We start from the raw sequence: 25,717 nt of genomic DNA, 5'->3' as shown, positions 1-25,717 counted from the left end.
GCAACTAGCCATTTAAATTTCCAATCGAATGAGCCCATTTTGAAGTTTCTACGACAGCACTTTCTATAGAAAACTTTATATGCCCCCAAGATATAATTTACATCCCTTGCACTGAGGGCTGTAAAGGGTTTTCATCATCAAACACCTAATTTCCCAAAAGTTTCAACTACGTTGAACAAAATAGCTATCCCAAAATTATGGTTGGAGGTTTGGGGAAAAGGTGGGCGTGAGACGGGGGTTAGTTGCCCACCAATCATTTTCGACTATTAAACAGGGCACTAGCCCTTTGAATTTCCAATCAAGGAGTCCTTTTTGAAGTTTCTACGACAAAACTTTCTATAAAAAGCTTATATGCTCCCAGGGTATAACTTACAACCCTTGCCCTGGGGGCTGTGGATGGAGTGTCCTCCTCAAAAACATAACTTCTATCTGTAAATCAACTACATAGAACAAAATGGCTGTCTCTAAATTTTGATTGAATGTGTTTGGGAAATGATCTGCGTGGAATGGGTGTTAGCTGCCTTCCAATCACTTTTGACCCTTAAAAAAGGTACTAGAACTCTCGATTTATAATCGAATGAGCCCCGTTTGAAGTTTATACGATGACTCCTTCCATATGAAGTGCCTCTGGGAAAAAAAATAAAAAAATAATTATAATAAAACGTTGGAGCCGTGTGGCATTTACTATAGGCAACGCTATAGCTCTGCCTATGATAAATTGAATAAGCTGTTAGGTATTCACTATCTGATAAACATGTTCCTGTAAAAACTATTTCATCAGAAGGACAAGAACTACCATACCACAAATATGATTGCGGAATATCCCATCTATCTCTTATTATTCCACGCACATTTAAACAAAATACATAAAAACTACTATTTAAACATAGAGTGGGCATGATCATACAACAATAATCCACAGTTGCACAAAAATTGTAACTAGAATTAACCATAGATTCAAAGAGTGTCTAATGTGTGTGCCTCTTATCACCACCGCTCCTTCGTTGATCAAAGACGACTAAATTAAGAAAAGAAGAATTCAAAAGGTAATATAAATCCCCCAGATTTATAATACCTAACAGATGCATACAATATATTTACAAACGCTCATAATATCCGTAAAAGTATGCTGAAACAGCATGGGATGGATTGAAACTACAAAGGCAAATCATCAGGACAACAAAGGAAAAAAAAAAATAAAAAAACAGAAAAAATAAATAAAAGGTAATTGGAGAGAAAAAACATGAATGGTTTTTACAGTCCACTTAAATGAGTCATCTAAAGCAGCATGAATACTAATATGTAAGGAGTTAAATGGTGTATGTTTTATTTGGTTGAAAGCTAACATTCACTTTCAGATTGTAACATTTACTGATGGTATAAGAAGAATGCTTACAAACTCTGACAGAAGAATAAAAGATTGGACAGCTTCCATTGTACATTTAACGCAAAATAGTGATTTGTAGATCTTAAGATCTAAATTAAGAAAAGAAGAATTAAAAAGGCAACACAAATCACCCAGATTTATCAAACCGAACAGATGCATACAATATATTTACAAACGCACATAATATCCGTAAAAGTAGGCTGAAGCAGAATGGGGAAAGAAAACATATTACTAAATTTAAGGAACTAAATGGTGCACGGTTTTCAATATGGTTACATGATTTGAAACTAACATCTAAGAACGGTATACGCCACTATTTACTTTTTCATCATAATATTGCAAGCAATATCGTTACGGTAGCTATTGCCCTTCACAATGGACTTAACGGTGTAAGATCCTTGTTAGAAAGCAAAATAGAGAGATTGATATATTTGTAGGATCTCATATCAGAATTCAAGGCATGTAATTTACTCAACCAAGTATTGCACTCACTATCAGATAATGAATTAAGAGAGTGGTACCTGCGCAACCACCTTGACGCCACTTATTCTTCCCAGTAGGTTCCAGGGGTCCTGAGCTTCCCAGTATGTTTTCTTTGTCCTGAGCACCAAGCGCTAAACCATGGTGCTTGATAAATAAATTGGCTAAAAACAGCAAATTCAGCTTCACAATTCCATTCACGACATCTTCAGGTGTTACAAAATTTTGAGAGCACAGTTTTTCTGCTTGTTGCAACATTATTTCTGCTCTCTTTTTCAAGTCTTCCTCCTAAAACAAAAAGGGAAAAATTGCAATTAACTAAAATTATTATTATTATTTTGACTGATTATGATTTTACTAGTTAATTATGGCAAATTATTTTACTCTCTCTGTCTGTCTCTCTCTCTCTGTCTCTGTCTCTCTCTCTCTGCCTGTCGCTCTCTCTCTCTCTCTCTGTGTGTCTCTCTATATTTTTGTGTCTCTCTCTCTGTCTCTCTCACTCTTTCTCTGTATCTCTCTCTCTCTTTTTTGTATCTTGGATTACCAATAAAAACTGGCTGGCTCTCAAAGGAAAAAATGACATTAATTTTAAAGTCTCTGAATTCCAAAAGCTGACTAAAACAATATACATAAATTCCTTCCCTGTGAAAAAAGTAAAAACATGTTCTAATGACAAACCATACATTACTAGCCAATTGAAAAAAAAACTAATTAGAATTCAATTGAATCTACTAGAGTGGTAAAACATCCGAAGCGAACTCACTGCGTAGACATATAAAAAAAGAAATACGTAAATCTGCTTCTTTACATTACAAATGCAAAGTCCAGGATTTATTTTCTACAAAGCCAAAACAACGGTATAATAGAACAAAGAAAATTTGTGGAAAAACACATAATAATATAGATTTCCATTTCCAAGAAGACCCTTCAGTTACAGCCAATTATCAGAACAGGTTTCTTTCTTCCATAGTTCAGAACCTCCCTCCCCTTTCTTTTGACACTCCTTATGATTTGTGCTCTCTCAATTTTCCCGTTATTTCACCCTCGGATGTGGAGGCGAAAATTAAGAACATTAAAAAGTGTAGTACATGTCCACTAGACATCCCGATTGTACTAATTCGAGCCTTTACCGACAATCGCTCAGAGCCTTTCCTGAAATTACCTCTACTGGTAAATTTCCAAATTGTTAGAAATTAGGTTTTATTACTACCGTAAAAAAAAGGTAACAGTCAAGATTTTGATGGTGTCCGTCCAATTACTCTTACTCCAGTTTTTTCGAAAGTATACGAAAGCTTTTTAGCTGAGTGCAGTATATGTCCACTAGACACCCCCATTGTACTAATTCCAGCCTTTGTCGACAATCTCTCAGAGCCTTTGTCCTTACTTTTTAATGAAATTACCTCTACTGGTAAATTTTCAAATTGTTGGAAATTAGGTTTTATTACTCCCGTAAAAAAAAGGTAATAATCAAGATTTTGATGGTGTCCGTCCCATTACTCTTACTCCAGTTTTTTCAAAATTATATGAAAGCTTTTTAGCTGAGTGGTTGAAAGTAAAGATAATCCCAAATGTTGACCAAAGACAATTCGGAAACCTACGCTCTACATCTACTACCCACTATCTTGTTCACCTTATGGACACAATATGTAAACACACTCAAAAACCCAATACCTGGCTCAATGTTATTGCTGTTGACTTGCAAAAAGCTTTTGATTTAATCAACCACAATATACTATTAGAAAAGCTTTCAAGTTGACCCTTATTTAATTAGAATAATTACGTCTTTCCTCTCTAACAGAACGCAAGTCGTGAATTACCTGAACGTATATTCTGATCCCCTCCCACATTATAATGGTGGGCCCCAATGAACCCTCTTAGGTTCTATTTTATTTCTTACAATGATAAACCACCTTGGTGTTTATTTTCCGGATAGATGGAAATTTTTTGATGACGTAACTGTCTTAGTGATATGTTCCAAAAATTAAAAAAGCAACCCAATGCAAATCTTGGATTCTATATCAACCAAATCTCTTACTGATTATATTAAAGTCAAATGTCCTTACTATTAATTTTATTTAAACTCTCCCTTCTTTCGCCGGTCCAACCCCCCCCCCTGAAATGTCTGTTATCACTATGAAATTACTGGGTGTTACCATCTCAAGCGACTTAAAATGGGATTGTCATATTAATGACATCTTAAAACGTGCAAATGCCGCATTTTACCTCCTTAAAAAATCTAAATGCCCTAAATCACACTGTTTGAGGATTTTCCTGTCATTTGTACGCCAAACCCTTGAGTACGCCTGTCCTTTTTGGCATCCTGGCATTTCTATTGAATTGTCGGACAGAATAGAGGCAGTCTAAAAAAGGTGCCTAAGAATTATCTTCAATGAGGATAATGTACCTTATATTTCCCTTCTTAGGAGAGCTAATCTTGTCACCCTTAAGAAAAGGAGAACAAAAATTACCTTGCGTTTTGCTAACAAAGGCCTTCATAACCCTCGAACAACTCCCCTTTTTCCTGGTCAATATTCACCCCTTCAACCCCACCTCCCACGTTCTATGTCAACAAAATCCCCCATCTTGCCCCACTAAGAGTTTGCACTGAAAGATATAAAATAAAGTTTATCCCATACATATTTGACATTTTCAACCAGTAAATCTCCACTGCCTCCCCCCCCTCACTCACTCGTTACCTTACAGTTATTAATTTTAATGCCCATTTTTACAAATTTGGAGGTTTTATATTTATGTTTCTTAGTCACCAACTAACTTGTTTTTGTTTTAATTTTACTTTATCCCCTTGTTAATTTTACGAGTTTTCGTTTTTTTTTTCGGGATTTTTGCTGACTTGACATTGGCCTGCTAATTTTATGAGTTTATTTTGTTTTCAACATTTCTATGCATTTGACACTGACCCTTTTATAATTTTCTGTTGTTGCTTGATTGTTTGTATTTGTTCTTCTTTTTTCGCTTTATTTGACACTAAAGTGCTAATTCGGCCCTTTTGGGCTTGTGATAGCTGTTTTCCATCAATAAATCTCATCTTATCTCTATCTCTGTATCTCTCTCTCTCTCATTCTTTTTCTTTCTCACTCTCTCCATCTCAGTGTCTCTCTCTTTCACTCTCTCTGTATGTCTCTGTATTTCTCTCTCTCTGTGTCTCTCTTTCACTCCCTCTGTCTGTCTCTCACTCTCTCTCCATCTCTGTGTCTCTCTCTCTTTCACTCCCTCTGTATTTATCTGTCTCTCTCTCTCACTCCCTCTCTCTGTCTCTCACACTATCACTCTCTCTCACTCTCTGTGTCTCTCTCTCTTTCACTCCCTCTATCTGTCTCTCTCTTTCACTCCCTCTATCTGTCCCTATTTCACTCCCTCTATCTGTCTCTCCCTCCCTCTGTCTGTCCCTTACTACCTCTGTGTCCCTCACTCCGTCTCTCTTTCTCTCCCCCTCTCTCTCACTCCGTCTCTCTTTCTCTTTCACTCCCTCTGTCTGTCTCTCTCACTCCTTCTGTCTGTTTCTCTCAATCACTCTCTTTGTCTGTCTCTCCCACTCCCTTTGTCTGTCTCTCTCACTCCCTGTCTCTCTCTCTCATTCCCTCTATCCGTCTCTCTTACTCCCTCTATCCGTCTCTCTTACTCCCTCTGTCTGTCTATCTCTCTCTCTCTCACTCCCTCTGTCTGTCTATCTGTCTCTCTCTCGCTCCCTGTCTCTATCCCCCTCTCTCACTCCGTCTCTTTCTCTCTCCCTCTCTCTTTCTTCCCCTCTCCCTCCCTCTCACCCCGTAATAAAAAGAACTTACACTAATTATAAGAAGAAAAAAAACGAAGTTTTAAATTTAAAAACTCTATGGGACTTTTAACTTCTATATTTGTTGGCGAAATCTCCTTCAGTAGACATAAATATATCTCAGAGTCATATAAATCGGTAGAAAGGTCAAAACAAGATCTATAAAAGAAAGGTAATATGAAATTTACTGTTTGTTACCTCATAATAAATTAGACCTCTTAGTCAGTTAACTCATTTTTCAGTTCGGTTCACTTGGCCTCAGTAAGTGGAGACTAAACAGTTGTGGTGCAATGTGAAACTTTATAGAAAAAAGATAATAGAACTTTGGGAGGAATATCACAATGGCGTCATCTTTGACTGTAAGTTAGTAGATGACAGCCGGAGTTCCAAAATAATTCTCAATCCCCAAAAGTTCTAAGTAAAAAAAAAGTTCTAACTCCCAAAAATCACTGAAAATTCATAAAATCAAAGGAAAACTGCTTAGAAGCTCAAAATATTGTTGACTGAGTTGTTATCTCAATAGACCAGATGGGAGGGCTGTCACAGGATGTATTGTATTGTTTCACTGACAACATGAGTGAATACAAAATACCATATAACGCATCATTTTTTATATTCTCGGAAACATGCATGAAATTCTCGGTGTCCCAAAATAATTCTAAGTCCCCAAAAAATTCTAGGTTAAAATAAAAATTGTAAATCCCAAAAACCCATAAAGTCCATAAAAATCAATGGAAGACTGCTTAAAAGCTAAAAATATTGTTGACTCAGTAGTCATCTCAAAAGACAGGATGTGAGGGCTGTCACAGGATGTATTGTATTGTTTAACTGACAACATGAATGATTATGCAATACCAGATAACGTGTCATTCTTGGAATGATGCCAAAAAAGGTTTTACCAACTCCACGGTGTTAAAGTGTGGGTTTGACGCCTAACACCTGTGGGTTTGAAAAGATTGAAACTAACCCCAACACCTGTGAGTTTCATTTATTATTTAATAATAATTTCTGGTCGTTTTGAGTTTGAATTTTAACAGGTATCTGTATTTGATTTTCGTAAGTTTAAAATGGCCTTAAAATTTCTTTTAAAAACTTATTTTTTTTAAAGTTTTTATAATTGATTTTGTTCGTTTTTGATTGCAAAAAGTTTTTAGTTTTAAAAAATTCATTATTTCAAAATCAAACTGAAACAAAATCAAAGCATTAAAACTTGTAAAAAAGCAACAATATCGAAGTGAAAAAAGTTTGCCCCCTTTGATGTTTATACGACGACCCCTTCTAGATGAAGTGCTTCTGGGAAAAAAATAAATGGAGTGTGGGGGGAGGCTAGCATGCCCTCCGATCACTTTTTACCCTTAAAAAGTGAAGTACAACTTCCAATTTCCAATCAAATGAACCCTTTATAAAGTTTATACTCGCATCCCTTCCATAACAACCATATATGCCCCCCCGACATAACTTACATCACCTACCCTAGGGCCATGGGGGGGGGGGTCTCGGCCCCAGAGTTTTGTTATATGAAATATTAAATATTTTTCAAAAAATTAATAAAAAAAAATCTTAAAATGTTTCATTTAGGGCGTGGAAGAGGGGGGGGATAGTTTCCCTCCAATCTCTCTTGACTCTTAGAAAGTAAACAAGAACTTTCAATTTCCAAACAAATGAACCCCCTCCAAAGCTTATACAAGTATCCCTTCCATAAAAACGATATATGCCCCCTGAGCATTAAATACAAAGCGTGCCTCCGGGCCATGGGTGGTTGCGTCGACAAAGGAGTTTTCTTATCTAACCTTTGAATTATTTTTAATGAAATGGCTACTTTCAAAATTTTATCGGACAGGCTTGGGGGAAAAGGGTGTGTGTATGGGAGGGGGGGGGGGCGGTTGGTAGTTGCCCTCGGAAATCTTTTCACTCTTAAAAAGTGAACTAGAACTTTCAATTTCCAATCAAATAAGCCCTCTCTGAAGTTTATACGAGCATCCCTTTCATAAGAACCATACACACCCCCGGGACAACACTTACAACGCCTACCCCCTTGGCCCTGGGGGATTGTGTTGACACCGGAGTTTTTGATATCTAATTTTTGAATTTTTTTTTTTAAATAGCTAACTCAAATTTTGTAGTGGATGGGTTTGGGCAAACAGGGCAGGGGCGGGGGGCGGGCGTGCCCTTAAATCTACTGACTCTTAAAAAGTGAACTATAACTTTCAAGCTCAAATCAAATGAGCCCTCAATGAAGTTTATACGAGCATCCCTTTCATCAGAACCATACATGCCCTTAGGGCATAACTTAGAACGTCTTCGTGGTATCAATTTAATATTGATACCACTACCTATCATAGTTGAAAGTAAAGAACCGAACATTGAGACTCATTTTCACTTCAAACCAATCATTGTATTAGTTATACAAAAAAGATACAAGTTGTTGATCTTTAGTAGCTACTAAGGATCTTTGGGTAACAAGGTCTGAATGGCTGCAGTAACAAAATGTATTTTTTGACTTACTGTGACCTACATGGTTTTAAAGTTGAAAATAACATAGTTCAATCCGTATAGAAAAACATGTAATCACCTCTACACCGTTTTCCACATCGTGTAATTGCACCTTAAGTTCAGATGCATAGCATTTTCCTTAAAGACCATGTGTAAACCAGACAGAAACTCCAATTCCCAGACTGGAAATCGATTTTCAACTCCAGTCAGGAACTACTGATTTTTTTATTTGCGCATTTTCTTTCAAATTCTGGAAGTTTCACCTCAAAGTGCAACGTAACATGTAAGGGGATAGAATGGTAAATTACGTAGCTTAGATAGAAGTTTGCAAGATAATGCAAGGCAAAATAAAAAGATTTAGTTTGTTGCAAAACAACTTTGTTACGTTCAGTCTTCGCTAAACAGATTCTGGAATCTAGAACAATAGACGTTGATCACCTTAACCACTCAGCCAACTGGTTAAAATTGTTTAACAACTGCTCTATTTTGCGTTTTCTGAACATTTAGAAGTAGACCTGAGCTACTTAAGGCAATTGTAGGGCTGAATTATCTAACTAAAAAGTCTTTACTACATTTTTGTTTAATTTAAGTTAAAATCATGCAGTGTTCCTGAATTTTGAACATTTCCAAACCTGACAGACAAGAAATCTGACTTTAAAAGAGTTGTACTTAACAAACACAAAGCAAAACTTCTTGCAGAAGTAAAATAAGCGGGTAGATCATAAAAAAACGAAACGGGGCATCCGCACATTAATTTTACCAAGGTCTAAAGCCATCACTAGACATCAAACTTGGTCATCCACTTACAGCTCTATATAACTTAGGTGACGATATCACAGGTTTCAAAAGGGTGACAGGGGAATGAATTTCATGTTCTCACAAATCACATTTTAAAACACTCCACGTGTTTTCTTAGAAACCAAGCTAAATTTAGATGATCTGAGTACAATTTCTGGCTACTTCTAATCCAAAAGCAATGGGTACTGAAGCTCAGCCAGCCACAGTTGTCTTACAGACAAGGTCTAAACTAGACTGCTTGCATATGATCCTCAAGTAAGTGCAGTGCTAGAAGATTCTTTTCTTGTTTTAGGTCTTGGGATAATGGAGGTCTTTATCCACTCTTTTGGAGTATACCCCTCTTTAGCAGTCTTCTTAGAAAAGGATCAGAAGCATATTTTGGCTTCCTCTGGCAAATTTTTTAGTATTTGGTCATGACCAGTTGCTCCTGGTTTTATTTTCTTTAAACCATCTTCAAGTTCTTCAACATGAAGTCTTCCATTGGAAGTTAGTTTATTTTGTCAATAATCGTATTGCTTGGTGTTTGATGAGGATATCTATGCTCATTTTTTAGAATATTTTCTAGGAAGATCTTCATTTTATCTTCTGGAGCTGTGAACTCCCTGCCATCCTTTTGATGACAACGGGAGTTTTTGGAGGATTTATTTGGCCACATATCTTTCAAAGCTGTATAATTTGAAAATTTCTCCTCAATTAGCTTCCTCCATCCTTTTCTTGTTTCTAGGAGGAGTTTTTTTTAGGACTGCATTCATCTCTATTTCACTATTTATTGTTGGATTTCTTGCATACAGGTTTCTAGTTTCTTTCTTTTCCAGCAAAGCTTTTTCACAATGATCATTTCAGCCTGGAATGGAGTTTCTTTTTGTTTTCTTAGGCTTAGAAAAAAAATTATCGTCACTACCTTTCACTAGCACGTTTGTAATTTGTTCATTTATCAAATCAATTGGATTATCAGGTGATTTTTTTTGGATTTTAGAGGCAATGGTACTTTACCAGCTGGACCATTTGCTGTTGCAGAATTTCCACATTTTTGCCCTTTGAAATTCTGGGGAATCCATGCATTCCTCTAGTTGCACTATTACTGGAAGGTGATCTGAGTCTACTGCACTGGCTAATTGGACATGATGATTTAGAGCTAATGAAAAAGAAAAAACGGTTAAATCTAGAGCAGAATACTTACCATTAGTTACATTTAGCCTAGTGTCCAGGTCACATGGTTTAATAACACAAAGATTACTTTCAGGTTCCAAGATACAGTCAGCAAAGGCAAGAGATTGTTGAATCAAACTCTGTTATAATAAATAACAGCAGATAGGAATCATTGTCATCCAGTTTAACATTCACAAATCAAACGTCATTTTTATATGTAAAGGGCATTTGTATTTCTCTGAAGGGTATATTTTCTCTTAACAGTGTCAGCAGAACTCCCCCTTTTTTCCCTTCTCTATCCCACCCTATAGTATGAAAGTCAGGAAATGTTGGTGTCTTCTTTTAATTATTTAGTAGAGTCTCTTGGAGGAGTACCAAATCTGAGTTTCTCTTAGCATTAAAGTATCTATTAGAGCAGTTTTGTTTTTTCCCATTCCTCATGTGTTTAGTTTGCAGGATCATGTTTTATTGATGTGCTTCTCCTTTTTAAGGTTTTTGCCTTTGCCTGGTGAGTTCCTCTTTTTCAGGTGATGTATAGACCCTTTTTACCATTTTCATCTCCCTGGTCAATTTCTGTATGGTCATTGTTTACAGAATTTTTAGTTGTCCCAGGGACCAAGTCAAGAACTTCATCTAGGACCCTAGTAAAAATTTTTTGCAATTACTGTTTTTTCTACTTTTGTTTCGGTAGCATATTAATCAACAACTCACAACTTGCCACTGAAGCGAGGCATTTTTTTAGTTTATTGAATCTAGTGCTTTGTTCAGTGAAGCTAGTGTTCTGTCTCAATTCATTAGTTTTTTCTTTAGGGACATTAAGATGACTTGTTGAGGGAACTGTTATCTTATTAACTTGACATAGTGCTTCCTTATAAGTCATATTTTATGCGTAAACTACATTAAGAGCTTCTGTTCTCTCATGATAATGGAAACAGTGTTTGCTGTTTGCAGAGTGTGTGGACCCTTGCAATTTGTACATACTAGAATTTGCTCTTCAGGCTTCTTATTTTTCTCAGAACATTCATTTATATTATGCTTTCCAGAACAAAGAAGGCATCTCTCACCAGCTTAACATTTTAAAGCTGTATGTCCAAATTTTTGGCACTTAAAGCATCTCAGAGCAGGGGCTATATATTGTTTTCCACTGAAAAATGCTCCAAATATTGATATTCGTTTTTGAGAATTTTACTTCTTCTTGATATTCTATTGTAAGTCTAAAAACACTTTCGTTATTTTCTTGCATAGTATTTCTATTTTCCATGAAACTGATTTCACTTATCTCTGGGGTGTTCTCTATTTCACTCTTTATCAGCAAAACCCTTGGGGATAAATACTATAGGCTACCTCTTTTATTTTTTAGCTTACTTGTTTTGCATTTCTGATATCCTTATTTCAAATTGAAGCATCACATTTTCTAGTTTCAGGTCTTTTAGGGCTAATAATTTAACTGCTATTTCTTCACTATTAGCCAATGTTTCAATACTGCCACCCGAACCTGGGCACTGCCTAATTAGGCCTACTCTAGGCTATAATGATCCTTACACTCATAGTTTCTAAATTCATTTGTCAAGTATCTAGCTAAAAATGTTCTGGCTGTCTAAGGGATGGTTGACTCTCTGTTGTCAATAAGATCCTTAACTAGTACATGCACACTATTCATTGTCATTTTAGTCAGAGTGCCTGACTCTCAGGGTAAGGTCATGAGTCTGAGTGCCAGAGCGAAAATCCCTTCCTGAACAATTCCGTTCAGTCAAGTGAGGTGCACAAAGCTCCTCCTCTATACCCACCTATAAAAATTACCAAGTAACCTAGTCTAGCATATATAGGCCTAACCTAGAAAGATCAAAACAACTAACAAACACTTACTACTTTCTTATACAAGAAGCTTAAGACACTTTTCACACTCTAATAACAGACAGATAATTTCTAAAAATTGGTTTATTCAGGACAAAAATTCAATAATATAAAAAGCCTTTTTACCCCGACCTATCGTCTTTTTCAATTCAATTCAAAATTGTTGTTTCATAATTGCTATGGCTATCATCTATGATTAATAAGATGAAGCTTTGGATTTATGATACATAGATGTCGTCTCAAAATCACTAAAGTAATTCGAAAATGTGAGCTCCACAAAATTCAACTTTAAACAAAAAATTAGGTCATATTAGGAGCCATTAGCACAAAAACTTGTGAACCTGTGACTATAAAAAAAAACCTGTGAAAGTGTCACAGGAATTCATTGATAGTGGCAACACAGCCTAGGGGGCTTTATTGATGTCGGAGTTTTCTTATCCGACCTTTGAACTTCTTTTTTTTTTAACAAAATGTATATCTGAAAATTTTTATCAGATGGGTAAGGAAAAAGAAGGCATGGGAGGGGGGGGGGGTAGGTGCGCTCGGATCTCTTTTGACTATTAAAAAGCGAACTAGAACTTTCAATTTCCAATCAAATTAGCCCTCTCAAGTTTTTAAGAGCATCCCTTCCATAAGAATAATATATTCCTAACGGCATAACTTACAGCACCTGCCGTCAGGCACTGGAGGGCTGTGTCGACTCCAAAATTTTCGTTTTATAGTCTGTTTTTAAAAAATGGCTATCTCTCAAAGTTCTTATCAGATGGGTTTGACAAAAAAGGGCGTGGATTGGGGGACTAGGTGCCCTCCAATCTCTTTTCGCTCTCTAAAGGTTAACTAAAACTTTCAATTTCCAATCCAATGAGCTCTCTTCGAAGTTTATACTAGCATCCCTTCCATAAGAATCATATATGCCTCTAGAGCACAACTTACAATGCCTGCCACCGGGCCCTGGAGGGTTGTCTCGACGCCGGAGTCTTGTTGTATGATCTTTGAACTATTTTTAACAAAGTAGCTATCTCAAAATTTTCATCAGATACGTTTGGGAAAAAAGGGTGTGGCGGGGGGGGGGCTGGTTACCCCAAAATATCTTTCGATGCAGAAGAAGCAACTAGAGCTTTCAATTTCTAATCAAATAAGACTTCTCTGAAGTTTATATGAGCATTCCTTCCCTAAGAATCATATATACCCCCAAGGCATAACTTATAACCCTTGAGCTGAAGAAATTGGGGGGGGGGGGGGTAATGTCAGGCTCGAAGATAAATTGTCCATAGCTTTCAACTACGTGGTAAATAATGGCTATCTCAAAATTTTGATTGGATGTGTTTGGAGAAATGGTGGGCGTGGGAGGTGTGTTAGTTGCGATCCAATCCCTTTTGACTATTTAAAAGGGCACTAGCAGTTTAAATTACCAATCAGATAAGTCCTTTTTGAAGTTTCTACGACAAAAATTTCTATAAAAACCATATAGTCCCCCAAGGCATAACTTAAAACCCTTGCCCAGAGAGCTAGGGGGGGGGGGTTGTCATCCTCAAAGACCTAATTTCAAGAATTTTCAAACACGTTGAACAAAATGGCTATCTCAAATTTTCTACTGAATGTGTTTGGGGAAAAGGTGGGCGTTAGAGGGGGGTTAGTTGCCCTCCAATCACTTTCGACTATTAAAAAGAGCACTAGCCCTTTCAATTTCCAATCGAAAGAGCCCTTTTTGAAGTTTCTACGACAAAGCTTTCTATGGAAAGCTTATATGCCCCCAGGGCATAACTTACAACCCTTGTCCTGAGGGCTGTGGGGGAGTGTCCTCCTCAAAAACATAATTTATATCTATAAATCAATTACGAAGAACTAAATGTCAATCTCAAAATTTTCATTGGATGTGTTTGGAGAAATGGCGGGCGTGGAAAGGGTGTTCGTTGCCTTCCAATCATTTTGACCCTTAAAATGGGCACTAGAACTCTCGGTTTCCAATTGAATGAGCCCCTTTTGAAGTTTTTACGACGACCCCTTCCATAGAAAGCGCCTCTAGAAAGAAAAAAATAATAATAAAACATTGGAGCAGTATAGCCTTTACTATAGGAAACGCTATAGCGTTGCCTCTGAAAAAGGCGGATGATGCAGAAACAGCCGCCAGTGAGGGTGACAGTCAGCCAGTCTATCGTTTACAAAGGAAAAAATGGAGACTTCAGAAAGTCGGCACCTGCGATTGAAAGTAAGACTGGTCAACTTCTTACAAAAAAGGAAAACATTGATAAAAGATAGAAGGAATACATCAATGAGGTACTAAACTTTCCACCGCCTACAAACCCTGTATCCCCTCCGTCTGAGCTACCGTTCCTCCAACTTGACATAAGCGACAAACGTATAAGCCTGCTTGAAGTCATGACAGTATGGCATAAGCTTAAGAATGCACAAAGCTGCAGGAGTTCATGGCATAAAACCGTCAAGCTCTTTAAGAAAGGCAGAAAAACCGACTGTAGTAACTGACGAGGTATCACTCTGCAGTCGGTAGGGAGTAAGATTATCTGCTAAGTACTACTGAACCGTATTCAGTCATAAGTCGAAACAATATTAAGAGAAGAGCAACACGGGTTCCGATCAGGGAGATCGTGCACTGATTTGATAGTTGGTTTGAGGGTACTCATAGAAGAAGCAAACGAATGGCAGACTGAGATTATTGTTTCTTTTATTTACTTTGAAAGCATTTGACTCGCGCCACAAAGACTCACTATGGAAAATATTTCGGTATTATGGATTTCCCAAAAAATTGTTTGTATGATTGTCAGGCATACGAGACTCAGTTATGTGCTGTAGGAACTGATGATGAGGAGCCTACCGAATGGTTTAGTGTGAAGTCAAGTGTCCGCCAAGGGTGTAGCCTCTTCCCAGTGTTGTTTGTTATTCTCATCGACTACATACTTCGAAAATAATTTCAGAGGTGGAATCCAGCTGAACCTAAACCGCAAATTCTGTGACGGCAATTTGGCTGATAATATAACCCTCCTATCTCATTTAAGAAAGAAGCTACAGAATAATATCACTGTACTCTGTACTAATGTACGGCTGCGAATCTTGGGCATTGACTAAGCAGCTGGAAAAGCGAATCCAGGGTTTTGAGAACATCTGTCTTCGGCGTATCCTTGGTATCCAGTGGACTGATAAACTCACTAACGCCTCTATACATGAAAAGACAAAGCAGCCGCTCGTGATCGATAGAATTGTGACTAACCAATGGCAATATTGGGGTCACATGGTGCAGATGGGTGTGGGCCGCCTACCCCATGATGTGTAGTGTTGGGTTCCTTCTAGCATCAGAAGACGCGGGCGACAGAAGATAACACTGAGAAAATGCCTTGAAAAGGATACTGCACTTTTGAGATCGTCGCTCGAAGGACTTTGGGCAAAAGCACAAGAGAGGTTGTAATGGAGAGTCACCGTTGTCACCTTATGCGCCAGACGGCAGAGGAAGACTGAAGTCTAAGTAAGTAAGAGACCAAGATAAACGGAATTTTCCTTTTGATTGTGTTTACTGTATCACTATCGGATAAGTTTTTAATACGTTTTTCATTAACAGAATTTATTAAACTAATTGGATAACCAATCCCATATAAAAGATCCCTAATGTGGTCAAGCTCTGAATCCAGGAAACATGGTGAAACAACCTGCAATGCTCTATCAACTAGAGAAGTGAGCACTCCTCTTTTAACCTCAAGAAAATGATAAGAGGAATAATATACGTAACGGTCACTATGTATAGGTTTTTATAGACCCCAAACTCGAAACATGTATCATTTCGGTACACCAGAACATCCAAGAAAAGATGACGACTATCTACTTCTGATCCCTGAGTAATTTGAGTTTTGGATCCAAGGAATTAAGCAAGTAAGGTTTGGGCTCTATGTTTAGTTTTAGTGAACTTTTTTTTACATTACTTTTCCACGTTTATTTTGTTGGTGTTTTCTTCGGCATTTTCCTGCAGTATATTATTTTGTTTCACGCGGAAACAAGAGAAGCGGTTGTCCTTTTGAAATGTTTGCTTTGTGTGTTCTTTTAGTATTTTCGTTAGGCCCTGAACAACCCCATTTTTGATCATTTTCTTTCCTTATATAATGTATCTTGGTTTGGTTATAAGGAAATAGTTAATTCTTCTTAAAGCCCAAGCGAAAAGACCAAAGCCATTTGTCTATCGACTGTTAAAGTTTCGTTGCATTACCTTGCACTCCCGGCCTTTTTAAGATGGTAGTTGATCCAGTCCTGCAATATCGCCTCTGGTGAAAATCTTTTCTTAGTAAATTGTCTAACCGCTGTTTTCCACCATTGCCTTGATTTATTTTCATCATTTGGGTCAGGTTTCTTTGGATCATTTTCATCTGCAACGAGGTAGAGCAATCCAGGACGACTTTGTATATTGATTTGTTTCATGCATCCGTTCTAAAAATAGATCAGACTAGATTTCTTTATGTTCAACCTCAAATAAGAAACAAAACCATAACAGAGCACGCAACTGTGCTAGGCATCTAAATAAATTACTGTCATTTTTTTGTTAAGGATTAATGTAGCAACACTATAATACTAAAAAAAAGTGGTTTCATAGCACTCGTTTTTGCCATCCAGCTTCAAGTACCTGATATTTGTTTTGCTTTTTTATTTATTAGCAGCAAAACCTCGCAAGTGAAGCTTTTGATGAGCTTCCGATTGATATAGTTTGAGTACTTCAATATGTCCCCAATGCCTTTTGTGAAGATGTTACAACTTGCATTAGAAAAAAAGAATAAAGACCCTCCAGTTTATAGTTCGTGTACGAAAATTTTCGTGTAGGAAAGTTTGTTGGATAATTAGCAAATATCTTGAAAAAGTTCTCTTTCCGTTGCCTATGAAGGCTCTATAATGTATTGTTTGCGCCTCATATATTTTTTATCACGCCGGTTTTGAAGTATTAAAAAAAGACTGAACACCTTTTAATCCGCATAGTTCTTTGGATATTGTAAATTTTTTCTTGGCCTTCCCTTATGGATCAGGAACACTTACATAGTTATGAAATACAGAGTTTCTGATATAACGTTGAAAATGGAAGAACTTGCGTTAAGGTTTCCAAAGCGTAGAGAATGTATCGCTGATTTTCCTCTTAATTGTATCCGATACTATTGTATTGTTATTGTTACAGTATTGTTATTCATCGGAGGTGTTTTCACTGCATCTTTTTTATATTATATATTGTATTTGGTTGTACATAGTTTTTGATATTACGTTGAAAATGGAAGAACTTGCGTTAAGGTTTGAAAAGCGTAGAGAATGTATATCGTTGAAGTTCAACTTAATTTCTTCAGATATTATAGTAATTTATTGTGAGATTATTTTTAGTAATATGCTTTTTTTTCTATTCATATTATTTAGTAAATTATTTTTGCTTTTGGATTAAATTTATTTTAATATTTTTTTTTATTTTTAATTTAGTTATATATTTTTTGATTATATTATAGTCTGTCTATTTGTATATAATATAAAGATAATCATAGATTATATTAATTTTTAGTTCTATTATTTTTATTAATATGAGTTTTTTTAACTGAATCTTTATTTTTATCGTAAATTGTATTTGGTTGTACATAGTTTTTAATATTACGTTGAAAATGGAAGAACTTGTGTTAAGGTTCAAAAAGCGTAGAGAACGAAACGTTGATTTTCCTCTTAATCATTATTATTATTATTATTATTCATTTCTCGCCCACACAATACATATGAAAAATACGTAGAGTATCACGAAGAAAACACAAAAACTCAACGTAAATTAATATAGAAATCAAAGAATATCAGTTACAGAGTAACACATAAATTTTAAAAGAGAATAAAAGATAAGAGAAATAACATAAAAGAAGGGGGAAAAGAAGAAGAGAAAAAAAACTCACAACTTACCGAATCTAATAAGCAGTAACATACAGAAATATGAACACAAGCTGCCATTATTGATATCATTATTGAATTTTAACTCACTCTTTACAATACTAAGAAAATGTTGAGTGACCAAAGAGAGAAAGACAAATACACAAATTAAGGAAAAATGACTTCGACTGAAAAAACCTGATAAGGTGATGGTGCGGAGAACAACGGATACAAGCGGTATTTGAAAACGTTCTGTGTTGTGCTTCCAGTTTTACAGTTATATCAGGAACAAGAAATTTATTAATAATTACAAGGTTTTTAGTCCAAGGTGAAAAAAACAAATAAAATTTACAAAATCTAAAATAATTAATCCGGATTCTTTTTAACTCAGTTTTCTTAAGAAGGGGAATAATTCCAGAAGCAAAAAGAATTGAACGGTTACAATAGGTTGAGTAGAGCTTGTAAAACGCAAATTTATTATATTTACCTCTATTGGCAACAATCTTAGCATATCCTAATTGAATTTTCAGATTAATATCTGAGACTGTGCGCTGGTCCAAGCTTGGAAGACTATTAGCAATAGAAATACCGAGTCATCGAAGAGAATCTAGGAGAGGGATAGAAAAGCAACTAAAACGAAGGGGAGTACTAGAATTTTTGTTAAAAGAAAGAAATTTGCATTTATCTACATTAAGAGAAACGCCTATATCTGAAAAGGAATTAGCAACGCGAGAAACCATGTTAGATAGACCAGTTTTAGTAGGCCTTATAAGAAGCAGGTCATCAGCATAGGCAAGATATGAAACATCAGAAAAACCAGAGAGATAGGTAGCCGATATCTTTGCCAGAACTCCTGAAATAAAAAATTTATATAGAGTCAGAGATAAAACTTCCCCTTGTCTTAAACCTATTTTCACCTTGATAATGGTATCTGGTGGTGATTTCAGCCGAAGAAAAGAATTAGAGTACAAGTAAAAAAAAAGCCTTATAACGAATAGATTGACATCGCAACCACGAAGAGCAGACAAAAGCTGACTATGATCTGCAGTATGAAAAGCATTTGATAGATCTAAAGCACAAAGATATATACTCTTTCCCTTCGAAGAATTCTAAAGGAACAAAGAAAATAATACACGATGTGCATGCTGACAGCCTACTCCTGGCTCAAATTCAAACTGGTTATCTCTCTCAAGCATATTATTAGTCACAAAAGGTAGTAATACATGCTCAAGAACCTTACTAAATGTGCAAGAGACAGTAACAGGCCGGTAAAAAGAGCAAATTAAAAGAGAATTTCTTCTCTTTAAAATTGACAAAACAGTACTACACAAAAAACTCTCCGGTACACTAAAAGTACAAATAAACATCTGGAAAAGAAGGTGTAGATGGTCAATAAGGGGGGAGCAATCTAATCAAATGTGAAATCTAGATATACCATTATAATGAACATTATCAGATTTAAGTGTCTTAATTGCTTCGACTATGTATGAAATAGAAATGGAAATACAAAAACGCTGAGATAGGGGGGGGGGGGTTACTAAAAATGGCAGAAAGAATGAGTATACAAAGAATGCACACGGTATTTAACATTAGAAAAAATAGACAAGTAGTGGTCATGCCAAGCAGATGCAGGAAGACAATCACTGCTTGGCATATCACTTCTAATCGGCTCACAGTTAACAACATTTCGCCATTCCCTCTTTGACACTGGAAAATCCATACCACGATAACGCATTAACTTAAGATATTTTTAAGAAGGTTAATGCTAATGCCTGTAAGAAGATGCTCCTGTAGACTGACCAAATCAAAATCATTCTAAAGCTCATCAATAACAAAGTCCTTGTCCTTTGTACCATTAATATTAAACGATATTATTGAAAACTCCAAAATCATTGCAAAATGGGGGAGCGCAACATTAGTTCCTTAGATACTGGGCAGAACATACTATATGACAGAATTTGCGCTAGGTTTGATACGCGCAGAGAATATATCGGTAATTTTCCTCTTAATTGCATTTGATAGTAAAGTTATTGTTATAGTATTGTTATTCATCAGGGGTGTTTTCATTGCATCTTTTTTATATCCTATATAATATTTTATTGTACAGTTTTTGATATTACGTTAAAAATGGAAGAACTTGCGTTAAAGTTTGAAAAACGTAGAGAATGTATCGGTAATTTTCCTCTTAATTGCATCCGATAGCATTGTTATTGTTATATTGTTGTTATTCATCAGAGGTGTTTTCATTGCATCTTTTTTATATCCTATATTGTATTTTGTTGTACAGTTTTTGATATTACGTTGAAAATGGAAGAACTTGCGTTAAAGTTTGAAAAGCGCAGGGAACGTATCGGTAATTTTTCTCTTAATTGCATCCGATAGTATTGTTATTGTTATATTGTTGTTATTCATCAGAGGTGTTTTCATTGCATCTTTTTTATATCCTATATATTATTTTGTTGTACAGTTTTTGATATTACGTTGAAAATGGAATAACTTGCGTTAAAGTTTGAAAAACATAGAGAATGTATCGTTAATTTCCTCTTAATTACATCCGATAGTATTGCATTGTTATTGTTATAGTATTGTCATTCATCAGAAGTGTTTTCATTACATCTTTTTTACATTCTATATTGTATTTTGTTGTAGTTTTAGATACGAGTTATTACGTTGAAAATGGAAGAATTTGCGTTAAGGTTTGAAAAGCGTAGAGAATATATTGTTGATTTTCCTCTTAATTGCACCAGATAGTATTATATAGTTATTGTTATAGTATTGTCATTCATCCTATGTTGTATTTTGTTGTACAGAGTTTTTGATATTACGTTGAAAATAGAAAAAATTTGCGTTAGTTTTGAAAAGCGCAGAGAACGTACCGGTAATTTCCCTCTTAATTGTATCCGATAGCATTGTTATTGTTATAGCACTGTTATTCATCAGAGGTGTTTTCATTGCATCTTTTTTATATCCTATGTTGTATTTCGTTGTACAGAGTTTTTGATATTAAGTTGAAAATGGAAGAACTTGCGTTAAGGTTTGAAAAGCGTAGAGTACTAGTGCGAAAGTAGACGGTAAACAGAATGGGAAAACAAGTAAGGCAGTATAAGGTAGTTAATTTCTATAAGAAGACATTGACAATCGCTGCATATTACAGTGATTTTCTTTTAGTCGGGGGGGGGGGGTTATTCAGCGTCAGAAAGGCGGAAATATTATCCCTTATTTAAATAATTATACTGCAAAATTCCACCAGCATTTTTGTAGAAGAAAAACGGAACAGTGACCCCATCTAATGATGCTTTCTAACTGTGCTCAAGAACCTTACATACTAATATAACCGAAGACCCTAAATTATATTATACCCATTTCAAACTCCATAAAATACTCAATTCCAAACTTACGCGAATGATCTGCCATATGAGCTGCAGAACTGAATGACGTTCCCCATTCGCAAAATCGTCCACTGTTATATTTTGTATGCAACCCCCACACGACTGGGCAGAAAATAATGCTAATTTTAAATTTTCCTGTGTTTCCTCCAAGGTCATACTTCCTTTATTGATGTAATTCTCGTTTATGGTGCCTGGGCAAGACTAATTTATAATCTTGCTAAAAAAAAAAAAAAAAAAAAAAAACACTAAATAATAGACAATAAATTAATGTTCACAACTGATTAACGAACATTTTCCACTTTGTCAATGTTAAACAAATTTCTTCAGATTAACGCCAACTTTCTTCTGATAACGTCACCTTTCTTCTAATTTCTTCTGATTAACGTCATTACTTTTTGAACAAGTTTCCATGCAGATATGAAATAGAATACCCCCAACTAACAATAAGTGATTTGCAGTAACAGAGTCCTTCAGAGAAACGCCCAAAGTGTCTGAGGGGGAAGAGGGGATCCTGGATTTGGAAAGGAAAAGATCAAAGTTTTCACACTGTAAGTTTACGGTATCTACCATTATTTCGGGTGACCTTTGAGCAAGAAGAACTTAAGTATTTTTTCTTCTAATCGTTGTGGAACTTGTACATTTAAAGTCTATACAGTAGCCAAAAAAACTTCCAACCAAACAAAGATACAAGGCGACTTCTTTAAATTTAAACACTTCTAACATGAAACCTTCTTATCTCTTTAGTCCCAATAAACCCATATTTAATCACTTTTTAGCCTTTAAAACCAAATTGTGTTCAATTCAAATGATAGTTTAGCTGAAGATTGAGGGGTCATCCATTTTCCAGATACTGATTTGAGTTCTCTAAAAGTTGAAAAAAAATTGACTTTAGTGTTTCCACTAAAAATCGAACAAACCAAATCTCCCTCCATCGCCTCGTAAGTTTTACGAATACCCTTATTTTGTATATTCAAAAAAATCAAAGTGACCATTGCCACCCTCTTCCCATACGCTTTTGTGAGTTGGTGCCCATGAACAAATGCATTTGGTTGTGATGTTTCTTTTTAGAACAATCTTTCATAGCTTTGTCATAAATGGTCAATTATGGTTTATAACATGTCTTGGCTTACGTGGAGCCATAGTGGACGTTGCTTACCAGCCACATCCACTAGGGCTCTGGATTCAAAGAAAAAGCTAATTATGAGATTGCCAATTAAGACCAAAATATTAAATTGGACTGAAGAAAAAATCGAAAAGACGGAATCCCATTTGTCAATTTTACAGTCCGACAGTGATTGACAAAGACTGTAATTAAGGTTACACCGATTTTATAAAAGGGAGAATTGTCAATAAATTTTGCTTGTTAGTACCTTTTTCGATTTATTCACCTACCATCTACAAAAATAGATCATTGTGGAGCACTACAAAAAGAAAAAAGAAAAGAAAAAGTAACCAGCTTGAAAAAGGTAAAGATACAACACTCATAGTAATTCACGACACTCGAATAAATGCAGGTGAGAAACATCTCTATCCAATTTAGCGTTTAGCTCTGAATTATTTCGAATTCTAGACCATTGTTTGGATGGCTCTTTAAGACTATATTTTTCAAGGCGGGAATTCCTATATTCCGCTTTAGAATGTACAGTAAAAATTTTGCAAATTTATAGAAGCAGTTTTTGACGTTTTCAATGTCTTTCACTGACAGAATTTGGGATGCACCGGCAAGGTAGGTTATGCGCGGTGAGCATACTAAACAATAAATCGAGGCAAGAGATTTCCCGGAGTAGCTTCCGCGATTCGGCACTACAGACGCATAAGCACATTTACTGGCTTTAGTTGTTTGTTTAACAATGACTTGTCAAGTTTTAATGATTGTTTCCGCAATCATAATACCAAGATATCTCAGCTCCGATACCGTAGGAACAACATGATTTCCGAGAGTGACAGCATCACTTTGCCGTACATTAAAGGACAAAAATTCACAGTTATCAATATTAATAGAAAGCCCAACAGATTGAAAGTCACTTTCAATAGGTTGGAGTCAATCAAGGTTCTCTTGTAAGTCTGCTTTGGATCTACTGAGCAGAAGGACGTCGTCAGCGTATGCCAAGTACGACAAGTCAGTGCCATGCAATAGGAGAGAGGGCGACATACGGTCAAGGATCTTAGAGATGGCATGTTTGAAAATAAGAGGACTACGAAGGCTGCCTGGCCTCACACCTCTTCTGATTTTTACAGGATCAGAAATTGTTACCTTTCCACTTGGCCAACACAGTCGAATTTTCGCACCAAAATTTCAGAGTACTCACCATGCTCGAACTAACTCCATTGGGCAGTAGACGATTTATTGCTTGCATGTGATTGATGCTATCGAACGCCTTCGATATATCAATGGTGCACACATACAGAGGCGACTTTTTTCTTTCCGAGTCCATAAGTACGTTAGCCCGGAGGTGGTGAGCCTCCGGGCACCCAAGACCTTTCTGGAATCCAAGCTGATTGTCCTCAAATTGTCCAGTATCTAACTCAGAAAAGATCATATTTTTAAACACTTTGCTCAAGATGCACGAGACGGTTATGGGTCGATAAGATTTACATTTGTTTGGATCATTTCCTTTTTTGGCGACATATGAAATGACCCCTTTAAGGAAAAAGTTTGGAACGAAACCCCTGGTGATGCACGTCTGGAAGATGAGCTGAAGATGGAAATAGAAGCATTCAGGTAAGTGATTGAGGTGTTTTATTGAAAGACCGTCACTATCCATCCCATTCTTTGCATTAGAAAGTACTTTTTTGACAGCTAATTTTATCTTCTCAAGGGAAATGGTAACAACGCGATGCTGCCCTGAGAAACGTGAAAACCAGCTGGAAACTTCCGTTTCATATTGATTGGTTATAGTAAGATTCTCATCTCCTTACATTGAAGTATAGTAAGAGTGCCAATCATGTAATTTCAGAGAAGTACTAGATGAACGATCGTCTGGTCTGATTAGCCTTTGCCACCATTTTTTATTTCCAGTGAACTGTTGCCCAATAATTCGCTACCTCTTCATTTCAGCTTTATATTTGCGTTTTGTGCTCCGTTTCAGCTCAAATACAGCCCCACATAGCGGTCTACCACAAGCAATCCAAATGTTTAGCCAGGTTTTTGCTTGTCTTTTGGCCAACTGGAGTTCAGTGGATTCAGACCACATCGGTTTTTCTGTCCCAATTTTGGCTCGTCTTGTAGGAACCAATTTCGCTTCGGCAACTTTCATAGAATGGGTTACTTGATGGTGATAAAGAGTTAAAATCAACCACGGCTGAGACATTTGAAGGGCCAGAGCAGAGTAGATGAAACGGAACTTTGAAGCAACTTAGGACCGAAGCAACAGCGGTAAGGTAAAGGGGAATATTGCATTTCTCCCAATTCTGCTTATAGACCCACTTTCTTGAACAAGCGTAAATAGTGCTCTGTGTTGGCTGTATCTGAAACGAAAGTCCAGAATGGTCACTAATTGGATTATAAGTGCAAACTGTAACTGGAACACTAGAAATGGATGTGCATGACAGTACGTAGTCAATATTGGAGGTATGACCACTAGTATGGATGTACGTAAAATCCAGGGACTTCGGCCAAATCCTAAAAGTGGAGGGGGGGGCAATTCATAAAAATACAAGGTAGAATATGGTCCTTGCATGGGTCACAGTTGAGGTCCCCGGCAATTAGCCACTTACACCCACGAAGCTCAAGAGACTCCAAATGTTGTCTTAGGGCATCTGCTGCTTTTGGGAACTTTGTCAGAGAGACAGTACTGTTGTAGTTAGTATGTACAGAGATAGAGATAAGATGAGATTTATTTCTGGAAAACAGCTATCAAAAGCCCAAAAGGGCCGAATTAGCACTTTAGTGTCAAATAAAGTGAAAAAATAAGAACAAAAACAATCAAGCAACAACAGAAAATTATAAAAGGGTCAATGTCAAATACGTAAAAATGTTAAAAACAAAAACAGAATAAACTCATAAAATTAGAAGGCCAATTTCAACACAGCAAAAATATAAAAATCATTAAAATATCAGATAGAATATGGTTCTTGTATGGGTCACAGTGGAGGTCCCCGGAAATTATCCACTTACACCCACGAAGCTCAAGAGACTCCAAATGTTTTCTAGGGCATCTGCTGCTTTTGAGAACTTTGTCAGAGAGACAGTATTGTTGTAGTTAGTAGGTATGTGTATGTTGATGAACTCAATTCCCTCAACAGAGACGCACAACAGACTACTGCTCCTAATAGTCGGCTTAGCCAAAAGTTCCTTCCTAGTGTATATTGCCAAGCCTCCAGACGGACGTCCTGCCGTAGATCTCGCCGGCTCTAAAAAGACAACGTGGGACCGGGATCTGTTCAGGAAGTTTATATTCATCCCAGAGAGCATATGCTCCTGGATAAATAGTACGTCATAAACTTGAAGAAGATCATTTATGTCTTTTTCTTTGTTGCGAGAACCATTGATATTCAAAC

The 25,717-nt window shown here is 36.4% G+C and overlaps 1 protein-coding gene and 1 long non-coding RNA gene across 2 annotated transcripts in view; both read right to left on the bottom strand.

The window, feature by feature from the left end:
- The window catches only part of LOC148955469 (plastin-2-like), a 43,461-nt gene extending 22,060 nt beyond the window's left edge, over positions 1 to 21,401 (bottom strand). Inside the window, exons 1-5 of the mRNA XM_089104972.1 lie at positions 21,227 to 21,401; positions 16,162 to 16,379; positions 5,695 to 5,816; positions 4,455 to 4,471; positions 1,909 to 2,155 (exon numbers count right to left, since the gene is read on the bottom strand). Of these exons, the coding sequence (XP_088961098.1) occupies positions 1,909 to 2,155; positions 4,455 to 4,471; positions 5,695 to 5,816; positions 16,162 to 16,379; positions 21,227 to 21,373 (751 nt within the window). The 5' untranslated portion in view covers positions 21,374 to 21,401. The remainder of the gene's footprint in view (positions 1 to 1,908; positions 2,156 to 4,454; positions 4,472 to 5,694; positions 5,817 to 16,161; positions 16,380 to 21,226) is intronic.
- The window catches only part of LOC148955468 (uncharacterized), a 257,094-nt gene that overhangs the window by 191,489 nt on the left and 39,888 nt on the right, over positions 1 to 25,717 (bottom strand). The gene's annotated exons all lie outside the window — the stretch shown is intronic.

This window comes from Artemia sp. Qi Xiang Cuo, chromosome 2 (assembly GCF_049724085.1).
Source record: "Artemia sp. Qi Xiang Cuo chromosome 2, ASM4972408v1, whole genome shotgun sequence".
NCBI classification, from domain to species: domain Eukaryota; kingdom Metazoa; phylum Arthropoda; class Branchiopoda; order Anostraca; family Artemiidae; genus Artemia; species Artemia sp. Qi Xiang Cuo.
The sequence above is the reverse complement of the archived record's forward strand: the minus strand, read 5'-3'. Positions and strand labels throughout refer to the sequence as shown.